Below are 13489 nucleotides of genomic sequence, written 5' to 3'. Positions count from 1 at the left end.
CAGACAGACAAAAGAAATGCTGTGTTTTTCTCACTTCCCTCCTTTGTGTCACGGCTGGTGTACCGCTGTCTTTAGTTCAAACCTCCATTTTCATCTCCACAGTCACTCTTCGATCACCCTCAGTCTTCCTTCTCTTCCTTGTCTTGCTGTACCCAGGGTTCAACAGGTGCAGACTCTCAAGGCCAGTACCTATATCATGTTTTAGCTTTGGAGGCGTCACTGGATTATATTTTGTTCAGATGTTATATGTTAAAAAATAGAGACTTTTCTTTCTTATTTTGCAACTATCATACAATACAGTGTCTAAACTCAAATTACATCATTTTACTAAATATGATATATTTAAAATATTCTACTATGGTTTATTTGAGTATGTATCACAGAAATAACCAGATAGAGAACTCTCAATGTTTAGATTAAATGAATTATGTGTGAAATCAAGTTTCTACAGTAAAAGGTAAGAGATCAGTTAGGGCCTGTGTCCATTAACACCGATTTTTTTAACTCCCAACCTCAGTGTCACAGCCCTTCTCATTGGCACTTCCTGTTACCAGATCACCAAAGTTGTGTTCCTTTCGCAACGACTGTCACCAATTTATAGAAACCATGTGATAGCATTAGCAGCAGCTCTAGTTCTATTACCTGTTGCACCAGCTCCACAGTTAGGGTGTAAAGTCCTCACTGAACCATACATTGAAATGAGTTCGTTTGTAACTTAATAAAGTTACAATAAAGTTTAATTATATAGCACTTATCAAAACAGACGTTACAAAGTGCTTTGCATCATAAAAAACCCTTAATAATAAACACAGCATGAGGGGGAGACGTATAGAGCTAGAAGGCAATTTAAGAGGAACAGCTGAGTAAAAGAGTAAAAGAGACACTATTAAAAGCAATTAAAACAATAAAACATTTAAAGTCAGTAAACAAATAAAAACAACGAGTGAATAAAAGAAAAACATTTGACAAGATGTGTCATTGTTTGGTTTCACCACAGACATCACGTTCATCTTAACTAGCAGACGTAACGTCCAAACTCATCAAAATAATGTCTCAGATATGACGTTATCACTCAGTTTGGCCAATCAGTGAACAGCTTTTTTCTTGATGGGGTGTTTAAGTACTAATCTCCATTAACCTTCATTGCCTCTAAACAAGCTAACGGCTAATCATAACTGCCGTAACTCCCGTTAATCGACAAACAGCAACATCAAGGTAAACAAATATGACAAATCATGTTGATATGGGGATAATTAATCTATAGTGTAAAATTACAACAGTGACATCTAGTGGTGAATTTGTGAACTACAACATACGTTACTCTAATATAACGGTACGGTACTCTACTGTTGTGCAGATGTACGGTAATTATCTCTGTGCGAGTTAAGATCAGAGTAGGGATGTACATTTTAAGTATTTTCCGTGATCGATTTTTGGAAATGTTAACGATCAATTATCGATTAATTGATTAAAAAAAAACATTATTATTCTTACGTCAAAAACAATGCCAAACACGTTGTTTTCCCCCTAAATTATATTTTCTACAGCAACAAAATGCATATAACTGACGGGATTGAATACTGGCACATGTTTGACACGCAGAATATCAACGATCAGGCTCATTAAAATATTCTCTGCGGACATAATCTTATAAAGTGAAGGCTGAGACTACTAACAGAAAAGTACTTCAGACTCACAGTGTCCAGTTTTCTGTCTACTCGTTCTTATTGAGAAAAATAAACATGTGTATTCGGTCAGGTGTCAGCCGGGAGCGCAACCGGGTCATAATCAGTCCAGCGGCAGAAAAGCTCAGACGGCTCTGATGTTGCTGGTCTGCAAACATAGCGTACCTGAATTTCCCACCTGTCTGTTGCCTTCGTATCCAAAAGTTTAAATGTCCTGTTTGAAGTTGTCACTCTTCGTGTCCGTGTTGTTGTTGGCAGCAGTTTTGTATTGATCCTCTTTTAAAAAGCGCACGTGGAGACCTGACGCGCAGCCGCAGCCGCCAGCTGAGCGTCTCCGCTGTGCGCAACACCTTTAACAACTGATTCACATCGAAACATGCTTTAAACTTAAAACACCTCCCTGATAGCTGAGTGTATTATGAGACCACATGATGTTTGTTCCACGTGACGGAAAATTGATAACAAAAATGTGTGTTTCGAGTAATTTCTTAACAATCAATTAATCGATAATCGATTAATTGTGGTCATCCCTAGCTCAGAGTCATCATACTTTTATTATTCATGTAATCTAACACGGAGAGCCTGTTGTGGATACATCACAGCTGGCTTATCCTCATCCTTCAAATGATCCCACCTTACACCGACTCAGAGGTACAGTAGGTCTAAAATTTAAGACGTAACTTATGCTAACGTTGGAACCATCTCAGCTGGTGCAACACCCTAAATGTTAGCAGAGGGTAAACTCCATCCTGAATTAGAGATTCCGTTCAAGCTAGGCTACATTTGGACTTAAGCAAAGCTGATGCAACCCAGTGCTGGAAATTGTATCTCGAACAAACAGGCGTGGTTAGTACCTCCTCCAAGCCCCGCCCACTTCTTGCTTTTGATTGGTTGACGAGCTTGATGGTGTTCCAAACGCTTGTCCACCAAGAGGCTCTGACAAAGTACTGCTCACACTGATGGTGTTTATGTGATTAGGATGACCACTGCTAAACTGCATTGGTTTCATACAGACAATGGAGGTGTTAATGGACACAGGCCCTTAGGATTCACTTTATATGCATAAAACAATCTTCATCTCTCTGCTCCTCTTACTGACAGAAGACAACACTCACTGACCTGACATTCCTGCTACTCAGGCATCTTTCTCACACTCACAGTATTTTATTTGTCTTATTATTTATCACCATGAACATCGTTACATATGGAGGACACGAATGGCCATGCTTTGTCATCAGCCTGTCCGGTCGTTCCCTCTTGAAGTTGTCTTGATGACTGTAGAAAACCATCATTACTGTAAATCCGTCATGTGTATTTAATGCAGTAAATTATTTCACTATGATTAAAAAACATTATTAAAAGCACGACAATCTGCTTCCATATTTCAGTGATCCTGCTGAGATGTGTTAAGTAGTACATGGTTAACCAACAATCTCATGATGATGGTGTTTAAATAAATAACAACCAGCGCTCGTATTTAACCCTTTATGAATTCTTGAGGTAAGAAAATCATCCATTATTTTTCTGATAGTTTGAAGGGAAATATTTTCTTTGTCTCATGAAAGATTGAGATGAAAAGCTGCGATGCTCTTGTTAGTAAAAGCTTTGTTATCAACACAAAGTGAACCCTGATGATGGAGTGACGGGGATGTACTTGTCATTTAAACTTTATTGTGTTTGTTTCACTTTGTTCATGCATAAAAAAAATCTCAGGCACAACAGAACTGTTTCTCTGGAGTTCATTGAGTCGTTGATTGTGGACTTTTCTGCCATCTACTGTCTTGCAGGGGTTAGATCACTGCTCCATATGTCTTTCTCTCATGATCTTATATCAAGAACATCTTCATTTGTATGTTACACATCTCAGAAACAGCAGCTTCCCACTGAATCCACACCACCATGGAAAGAAAATGAACACCTTATAGTATTTATAACACAGTGAGTGGTTCAGACTGTATATGGTACTGCTGTTATTTATAATTATCACGTAATTTACCTTTTATATTTCAGGGTGTAGGAAGCAGGGTAAAGTTCTGGCTGGATTTAGACGTTCACACATCAGGTCAGCCAGTAATAATAATCTTTATTTATAAAGCACTTCTAAAAACAGAGTTACAAAGTGCTTTATAAATAAGAGAGAAGAGAGGCAATAAAAGAGAAATGTGAGGAAGACAGTGACTAAAAGTTTAAGAGAAAAAGGAGGTGACAGTAAAAAGAAATGACGGAAAGGAAGATAAAAAGGTTTAGACCGCAAAAAGATAAAATAAAATAATATTGGAAGATTAAAAACAACAAAAGATAAAAGAATAATAATTAAAAGATTGGAGATATAAAATATAAAATATAAAATAATAAAAAAAAGAACAAAAAGCTGCCCTTGATCCTGCCTGAAAATGAATAAAAACACATTTTATTTATTTAATTAAATTTGATTTAACAAGAAAAACCTCATGGAGATTAAAACACGCTCAGGTGATATCTCCTGTAAAATCACAGAGATAAAAATGTGTTTTTAAAAGAGATTTAAAGGAAGATAAAGCAGAAAGCTGTTGTTCCAGAGGGTCAGAGCTCTGACAGAGAAGGCCCGGTCACCTTTGGTCCTCAGCCCCGACTGTGGGACAGTGAGCAGATCCTCGGCTGAGGACCTCAGGGTACGACCGGGCACATATGAGGAGAGGGGATCAGAAATGTATTGGGGTGCAAGTCCAGAGCGTCTTTAAAGTCAACAATAAAATCTTAAATTCTAAAATGTATCGGGAGCAAATGAAGGGAAGCTGAAACAGGAGTGAGGAGTCAGGCTGCTGCATTTAAGAATATGAATAAGATGACATAGTTAGATTTCACCCTTTTGACATTAAAGCCCTGTTACTCATTGTTTTATTTTAATTAGTCACTGTTGATCCTCCCACTCGGATGGATACTCCAGAGGGTATATTTGAAAAAGAACAGGAAATAACTCGCTCATGTTTTGAAGATCTTACTTAAAAACAAACTTCATCATACGACCCTGCTTCCACCCAGCTAACAGATGTGAGTGAGGGGTTTGATTGTAGTTTCCTGATTTGGTTCTATGCCTGAGAGATCTTCTGGGTGGTTCAGGGAGTGTTACATAATTCACATAAAGATTTGACTCATCAGGTGGACTCCCTCTCCGTGTCCTGGACATGAGTCAGATGTCAATCCAGCTCTGAAGATCTTGTGAACTCATTAAACCTTTGATGGTGAACAGAACACGACTCTTTGCTTCTTTATTTCAGTCTCAAGTGGAGTAATGATGCAACCACCTGTTGTTCAGAATCACCTGAAGCCTTTTTGTCCTTCCTCTGTGTGGAGGTAACCTCGCTGTCTTGTCTGTGTGCAACGTAACGCTGCCGCCTGTTGGCTCTGTACAGCTCCAGCCTCTTCTCCTCAGCCTGAGGATCTTCCAGCGCTCCCTCCCACCTCAAGCTCTCCCGAGCCTTGGCGGCTTTAGCGGAGAGCTCTGCCTCTCCACTTAAACTGGATTTGTTTTTCAGCAGGCCGGATGAATCCTTGCGTTGTTTTTTCTTCCTCCTGCAGCCGCTGCTGCTGAGCCGTTTTCCATCCTTCTTCCTGGTGTCTCTGAGCTTTGGCAGCTGGCCTCGAGGTTGACCTGGACTCTGGGGGGGCAGCAGAGAGGCCACCATCTCAGGAGGCATGGATGCACTGGAGTTCTCTCTGCAGGGAGGCAACATAAACATGTCGGCACTGTGCATGAGTAAACAAAGCTGAGGGTTCAGATGACTAATAACTCTCTCTGGAGTGGGAGGGCTGCGTGTTGTTTAAAGTAATGAGCTTTCAGAGGCACGTGATTGGAAACGACACTGAGGGCCTGTTTTCTAATGAGCCGGTCCACCCTGCAGGGAATCCTTCACCCCATCACATGATCTCTCTCATTGTTTACATTTACAGGAACCTCGGTTTGAACTGCCGCTGAGTGAGCACATTAGGCTAACTCCAAATCGCCCCTTTCAAACTGCTGCTAATGGCAATAAGTGCAAACTGTGACAGCAAGGCTAGCTGACTTCCTGTATTTATATCCTCAGTCTGATCTCATCTTAATCCACCATGAGCAGAGCACTTTGCAGCATTTAGCAAGTTACAGTGGCAAGGACAAACTTCCTTTAACAGGCAGAAACCTCCAGCAGGACCAGACTCATGTTAGACACACATCTGCTGAGACTGTGTTCGAGAGAGGGATAGAGGGAGATGAAGAGAGAGAGAGAGATGATAGATGTTTAGACCTCGCTGTTAAATAGAAAGGATAAGGGGCGTCATTTTTAAAGTTGTACGCACTGAAAATAACATTGCTCCACAGTTAGCTCCAAAACTTCATAAAAATGCAGAGTGAATATTTCAGTCATTTTTTTATCACATTTAGAGCAAGTTTGTGATCTTCTTCACATTTAATTTTGTTATGAAAAATATATCTAAGTTATAATCACTGTTAAATCTAAATGCCAAATCTAAATGTTGATTGTTAAATCAAAATGTTCAATATGAATCAAAATGTTAAATCAAAATGTTAAATATGAATATAAATGTCAAATATAAATGTTAAATATAAATATAAATGTTAAATATAAATGTTGAATATAAATGTTAAATATAAATGTAAATGTTAAATATAAATGTTGAATATGAATACAAATGTTTAATCTAAATGTTAAATATGAACATAAATGTTAAATATAAAAATTAAATATGAATATAAATATTAAATATAAATATTAAATATAAATGTTAAATGCAAATGTTAAATATGAATCTAAATGTTAAATCTAAATGTTAAATCTAAATGTTAAATCTAAATATAAATGTTAAATGCAAATGTTAAATATGAATATAATTGTTAAATCTAAATGTTAAATATTAATATAAATGTTAAATCTTACTGTTAAATATGAATATAAATATTAAATCTAAATGTTAAATCTAAATGTTAAATCTAAATGTTAAATCTAAATGTTAAATGCTAAATCTAAATGTTAAATATATATCTAAGTGTTAAATGTTGCTCTGTGATCCTAAATATTTGGCTAATATGCAGATTCACACTGCCGCCTAGCATAAATACCAAAATATAAGCTTCATAAAGCGATACGGACTTAGCAAGAGCAACTTAGCGTGTCCGTACTATAGACTGGGTCAGCTCAGTCTCTGAACGTTGAGAAATCTCTTTGTGGCCTCCAAAACTGCCTATCCAGCATTTTAACGGCGGGCAGTCCGGCTATAACCTGTAGGAGTCAGTAATACGCAGAGCAACATTTAAGTCAGTAGTGACAGACTATGATTGGGATATTTGTATCGCTTTATGATGCTTTTATTTTGGATTTAACAGTGATTGGAACTTATATACATTTTTCACAACAAAATTAAAATCTGAAGAAGATCACAGATATTGCTCTAAATGTGACTTTTAAAAATGAACATTATGTTTTTAAAACATTTTGGAGCTAAATGTGAAGAATTGTAGATGTTTTTTTTCAGTGTGTACAACTTTACAAACGGCACCCCATAAAAGGAAACCCATTTCAAGACAAGACCTCTAGCCTATGATTCTAGGAGTGACCCCTGTGAGATGTATTGCTGTATTGAGTAAAAAAAGTGTGACACCCAACCCCGCTCTCCCCTTAATTTTGAAGATTTAACATAAACAATATATAGAATGAGGAAAAATGGAGATCAGCTTCATCAAATACAATCTTAACTGTGCACATAGGTTATATTATGGATGCCAATCATGATTTTCTACACATGATTTAAAATGTTTGAATGCATGACTTTTACTGAAGTTAATGTGACATTTTGACGCTTTAGTAGGCTTGTTACATCCACACCTATGGGATCTAAACTCTTCTTCCCATACTGTAATGTGTAGTTAGGCCTACCTGTGTTTTTAGATGGATAGTTCAAGAGGTCACGTGGTGCAGAAACACCTGCTGTCCCCCTTCAGTCCGAGACGAGATCTAAGAACACTAATGTTTTAATAATAAAACAAAAGGCGCTTTATTTCTGTCTCTGCTGTTCCTGTCAAACATTTCCGGAATCAGCGCCACGTTTCCTAGAGTTAAGTGTTTCCATAGAAACAGGACGCGCTGTTGGAGTGCTCGTACTTCCGGTCCACGTCAGAAGACTTTGTTTTGTTTTTCCTGAACGTAAACATATTAAACATATTCATCTTTATAGTTTTACAAACAAGAAACTAACGAATCCTTCAGACTAAAAGTGAAGGCAAATAAATTATAAAAATAATAATAAATAAATTAGTGACACAATCAGGCGAAATGTGTTATATTTGCAGGTAATTCAATAAAATAAATAAGAAACTTTTTAAAATCATCATACATTTTCAGAGAGCCTCAAAGTAATGTTTCGAGGAGTTCAAATCCCTTTTACTCTTCATTTACTGTCAGAAAAGTCAAAGGAAAAAAAATCATATTTAAGAATAAAGAACCAACCAATGTTTGACATTTCTGCTTGGAAAATGACTGAAATTATGATTTGGAGAAAATTGGTGATTAATTAGCCTTTGATGGGCGTTTTTTTTTTTAATTCTAGCAGTAGAATATAGTGATTGCAGTGAAATGTTTTTATGAGCTACTGCTTCCTTTTCAGTCAATACTGTATTTGTTGTGTAAACCAATTAAATTGGGCTTCAATGTTTGTTAAGAAAATAAAACCACCAGCAGCGCATGCAGAATGTTTTGGTATGATTTCAACAGATAACTTCTTTGCTGACAGGTTCAATCAGGTCTTCACAATGAGAACTCCTTCATGGTCATAAAGTTTGACCCCGACGTGATTTGAACACGCAACCTTCTGATCTGGAGTCAGACGCGCTACCGTTGCGCCACGAGGTCTTATAAAAGCTCTTTCCATGTGTATGTCTCGTATTAAATGTAAAGTAAGTTAACAAGTCTGTGGGGAGTCATTGGTTATAATAACAATAATACATTTTATTTATAAAAGCGCTTTAAAAGATTCTCCAAGAAACTTTACAAAAATAAAATTATGCAATAGAAAAGCAAAGGAAAACAGTGCAAAAAAGCAAAGAAAAGCAAGGCAGAAACTTAAACACATGGCTCTGTGGAAATCTAACACAATTACTGAGCAATGTTTAGTAGTATTCAAAGGTGTGCATTCATTTTCTGCATTCAAAAACAGATTAGTAACCTTCCCTGAAACACATGAACTCTCACTGCCTGTTTACTTATGGAGCTGAAGTTCACAAGAGAGGACATTGTTGTCATCGTTAACTGGAACTACTATTCCTTTCTCTGCTATTCTTGTCCAACCAGCTCTCTTTACCTAAATGTTTGCTGAGCCTCATGGAGGCCTAATATGCAGTAGGCTATATGCATTAGTTGCAAGAGCAGTAGTTGCAAGAGAGCACACAGGTAAGCAGGTAACAGGAGATCACAGTTTTATGTTTGCAAAAGAATGTGAAAGAAAAAGTCTACATTAACTTTAAGGACAATATCATGTCTCTTTTTCAGCCCATTTTTGGTCTCAACCAACTCCTGAGAGAGATACCTGACACAAACAACATCAAAATCAATTTGTACAGCTTCCATACTGAAAACTTCTTCCTGCTTCAATTGTTAAAATACATTGTAGGTGTGATGAGAGTGAAATGAACAAAACACTGAAGTTTGAAGACATAGGAGCAACAAAATGTAAGAATGTAGATCCAGGTGATAATTCTCTGCAACTATTTTTGCACAATAAGGTAACATGATTAATTGTTTACAGGAAAATATTGCTTATAGCAGATTTAAGGGAAACTCAAGCTGATATACTGCAACGATTTTTGTAAAAAAATAGCTTCATCTGGTACTTTTGGTGGACATTTGAGTCTCAGAAGTAACATTAGATTAGATTAGATATACTTTATTGATCCTCCATCGGGAGAAATTATTTTGTTCCAGCAGCTTACAACACAGGATAGAGGAATACAGCAAAGTACCTACACAGTTAAAACTATGATAATGATAATAAAATGATTTAAAATAAATAAATAAATAATGGTAAGATTAAAATAAAATAAAACAAATATAGCAAATATTACAAATGTATATACACTATGTACACTTCTATCTCATGAGCAGATGGTACAGTAAGTCATTGCACAGATACAATTGCACAAGGTTTTTATGAACACACACAGAGCGATTCAAAGATTGGATGTTTACAAATAGTTTGTTGGTGTGAATCATAAATAATGACCTGGGAAAACAAAGACATAGTGCAAAGTCACAAAGTAGCTTCCATATAAGGAAAAGAAAGATGATGACAGATGACTAAGGGGTGTTGTAGTGCTGGTGTGAAAGAGTCTGATTGCAGAGGGGATGAATGACCTGCGTTGTGATAAAAGCAACAACACCAAAATGAATCTCTGTTTTTTTTAAGTAAGAGTGAGGATAAAAAGCTGCATGTTAATGTGAATTCACTAATGTGTGCAGACCTGAAAACAATTCATGAAACCTTGTGCTATTTAATTCCTCCATGGGGATTTCATGTCTTGCCTATGACAACATCCACAGCACATAATGTGGTACTTCCCAGGGAGTTTCCATCCTATTCATGTTCCTCAGAATCCAGTCGTTCCTCAGAGTACAGTCCTTTGTCAAACTGTAACTTTTGTAATAATTGTGAAGTAAACTTGAGTGCTATTTTCTGTCTGCTGTTAAACCAAACACCCACCACCGGCGCTAAGAATAGGCTCGCTCTCTGACCTCAAACGAGTCTATCCTGCTTCTGCATTCCCCGCACATGTCTGAGCTCTTCCTGTAAGAGCTACAGGAAGAGAGAGAGGATAAATCATGATGCTGAGTCAGAGCAGACACGTTACATTTATTGACGTAGGAGTGACAAAGTTCAGATATGATACAGTTGTTTTAAAGGTCCTCCTCTTAAAAGTAACAGAGAGCTGCTCTCAGGATAAAAAATAATGTAATTCTTTTACATGTTTGTACAGACCATAGGCCAGTAAGTGCCAAATTTAGCCTGAAAAGCTAACCCCATTTAATTCTTCACACAACCACATCACATATTTCAGTCTTCTTCTCAGTCATGTGAATGGCTGTGGCTGTTTTTATGTGTTGTGAAACATGCCCATGCTCACATCTTGTTCTGATGAGCTTGCGAGTCACGAATAGCAGTGGAGGAAGATGTGACTTGCACGCTCTCTAGATGTGCTGCGGACATCATTATACAAACAGATAGTTGCAGTCAGTGCACTGGTGTCTTTTAAAAACAACTTGAAACAAGACAGATTGGAATTCGTCAGAGGAGATCTGTCCATATACACCTTTAAATGTTTATAAATGTATGATGAATCTTTAAAAGAAAGGGGTTAACTTCACAGATTTTGCTAACAAAGGAACTCTAGAGCAGTTTCAGTTTTTGGAGAGCGTCTTTAAGAGTGTTGAGGGTGGTTCTTTGTCACCCACGACCTAGAACATCTTGTTCATTTGGCTCAAAATAAGGAAACAAATAAACTGAAAGTGATTTCAACTCACACATTTAAACCCTTAACTCTACAAACATTAATAACTTGACACACGACCTCACAGGAAATATTTCCTGCAGCAGTTTCAAATAAAGGGCACATGTTTCATGGTGAATAACTTGGTGATATTTATATGAGTAAGGGTCTGTGTCCATTAACACCTTCTCTTTGTGCTCACAGTTGTTGTCTATTTTCCATTTAAAACCAAAGCAGTTCAGTGTGTCCCTAAGTGCAAAAATGATCTTACAGTCAGCTGAAATGTGAAAATATTTAAACTTTTGGAAAAACACCACACTCTTCAACATCACTTCTCCATCGCCGGCCAATCAAAATCAAGGATTAGGGCTTCTGATATCAACTATAGTGCAGAGCTGCGTATGGCGTAGCGCAGAGTGGCAGACTTCACTAGTTGGTAAATTAGACTTTCACCAATTCCTCTTGGCAGTACAACAAACACATCTTTCTTACCAATGAACACTGCAGAAAGTGAAGTTGTTTGGTCTTGTCTGATTGAAAATACATCGTCCAATTTGTTTAAAATGTCCACAAGAGCAGATTCCACGTTTCCCTGCAATGGAAGGGGCCATTTTGGTTGTTTATTCCTGTGTCGTCATTTTATTGAACCTGCTCCATTTCTAAAGGAAAGACTATGGCGGTTTTCGAAACGGCCGGCTACATACTACCTACGAATATACTGTGTTTGAATTCAGTCTGTAGTATGACTGTTCTGTTGGGTTTGTTCTGCAGGATGCTGGGACGTCGCTGGATTTCCAGTTTCGGAAAGCGGAAGTAAACAACGGCCAAGCTGATAGAGAAACTGCTTATCACTTATGATTTAAAAAGTTAAGAAGTGGTTTATATGTAATTTAATAATTTTCACAGCACATAAAAACTGAGTTCCCCCTGTCAAAAAAGAAGAATAAAGGAAAAGTGGAAAGAGCGCTGTGCATTATGGGAAACAGTATGTGAGGCAGACTGGTCTGATGCATACTGTGAAATGTTCCCTAATCAGTAGACATCCGGGGAGTTTTGGTTTACTGCAGATTTTGCTCTTGTTCACGTACTACATACTGAACTTTGCCAAATCAGTATGTACTGCTAGTACAAGTAGGCGGTTTTGCCTGTGATTGGTCCAGTATATCTGAGATCGGCAGGAAATGGTTCCTGCTAGCGAAAATGAATATGAGCTAGCTTGTATCCGGTGACCCCAAGCTACAAAGAGCTGTCATAATGTCGTAGTAATGTTTGATACATTAAAAAATCCTTCACATTTAACTACTTCCTGTATAACAATCAACTGACAAGATGCTTAATTATGAAGACCTGGAGGGACATCTTATTTTGGCTGAAAATGAATAAGATATTTGCTGCTTTTAATCAACCACTAACATTAGCATTTATCAAATCATTTGCTAACCTTATGTAAGCTACAGTGAATTCCTGACTAGCATTACAGTAGCTTTAAGTTCATGCCACTCCTTTTGTATCATGTGACACTACCTTCCTACTAGCTTTCAACCATGGCCTTGATGAGGCCAATAAGCCTGATTCAACAAATGTACAGTATGTCATTATTTGAGCATTTGAGCCTTCTACTTGTAGCATGGCTTTAAAGGAAAATGGCCGCCGCATGAGATACCATTTTAGTGTAACTTTGAAGCTTTACCTTTACAAAGAGAAAGCATTATGTAAGTTGGTTATCACAAAGATTTCAGGGATGTACAAAGGTTGAATTGATCCACAAAATCTCACAGGTCACACTTATCCTGCGACTGTTCATGTGTGCTGTTGGCACAAACCAGGCAGAGGAAGGAGAGGCCTAGTGAGGATTTGCTGAGTGTGCTCGCAGTGTGTCAGGTGACAGTTGAGGAAGCGGCTCCTCGAAGTGCAGCAAGCTAAAAGCTGCAGAGTGACAAGCCTGGGCACTCAGGAGAGAGAGAGAGAGCGAGACGGAGAGAGAGAGAGAGAGAGAGAGAGAGAGAGAGAGAGAGAGAGAGAGAGAGAGAGAGAGAGAGAGAGAGAGAGAGAGAGAGGACAGACTGGCCTCACAGTCCTCTCTGTGAATGTCTGCGTGCATCAGTGTTGAGGTCAGAAAAAGAAAGTCCGTCCTGATCTGCTGATATCTTTGGATTTGCAGACTCATGCTGTCTTAACACAATCAAGCCTTTTAACAGAAACCTTTCATATCTTCATCTGTTATCTTCATTCTCTCTGAGACTTTTAAAACATATATTACAAACAAACACATGAATTAATGAACATGCAGCATATG

At 37.7% G+C, this 13489-nt stretch overlaps 1 protein-coding gene and 1 non-coding gene across 2 annotated transcripts; both read right to left on the bottom strand.

The window, feature by feature from the left end:
* Positions 1 to 4907: 4907 nt before the first annotated feature.
* Positions 4908 to 7801, bottom strand: c5h17orf97 (chromosome 5 C17orf97 homolog). Its single transcript, XM_034683084.1, has 2 exons — positions 7595 to 7801; positions 4908 to 5381 (listed from the first exon to the last, which is right to left on the bottom strand). The coding sequence occupies exon 2, from the start codon at positions 5360 to 5362 to the stop codon at positions 4934 to 4936; it is 429 nt and encodes a 142-aa protein (XP_034538975.1). The 5' UTR covers positions 5363 to 5381; positions 7595 to 7801; the 3' UTR covers positions 4908 to 4933.
* Positions 7802 to 8494: 693 nt separating this feature from the next.
* Positions 8495 to 8566, bottom strand: trnaw-cca. Its single transcript has one exon. It is a non-coding gene; the product is annotated as a tRNA-Trp (tRNA).
* Between the last annotated feature and the right edge of the window lie 4923 nt (positions 8567 to 13489).

This window comes from Notolabrus celidotus, chromosome 5 (assembly GCF_009762535.1).
Source record: "Notolabrus celidotus isolate fNotCel1 chromosome 5, fNotCel1.pri, whole genome shotgun sequence".
Classification (NCBI taxonomy): domain Eukaryota; kingdom Metazoa; phylum Chordata; class Actinopteri; order Labriformes; family Labridae; genus Notolabrus; species Notolabrus celidotus.
The sequence above is the reverse complement of the archived record's forward strand: the minus strand, read 5'-3'. Positions and strand labels throughout refer to the sequence as shown.

What these genes read in the sequence shown, in the direction of transcription:
- c5h17orf97 (XM_034683084.1), bottom strand. Translation starts at nt 5,362, where the DNA reads ATGCCTCCTGAGATGGTGGCCTCTCTGCTGCCCCCCCAGAGTCCAGGT.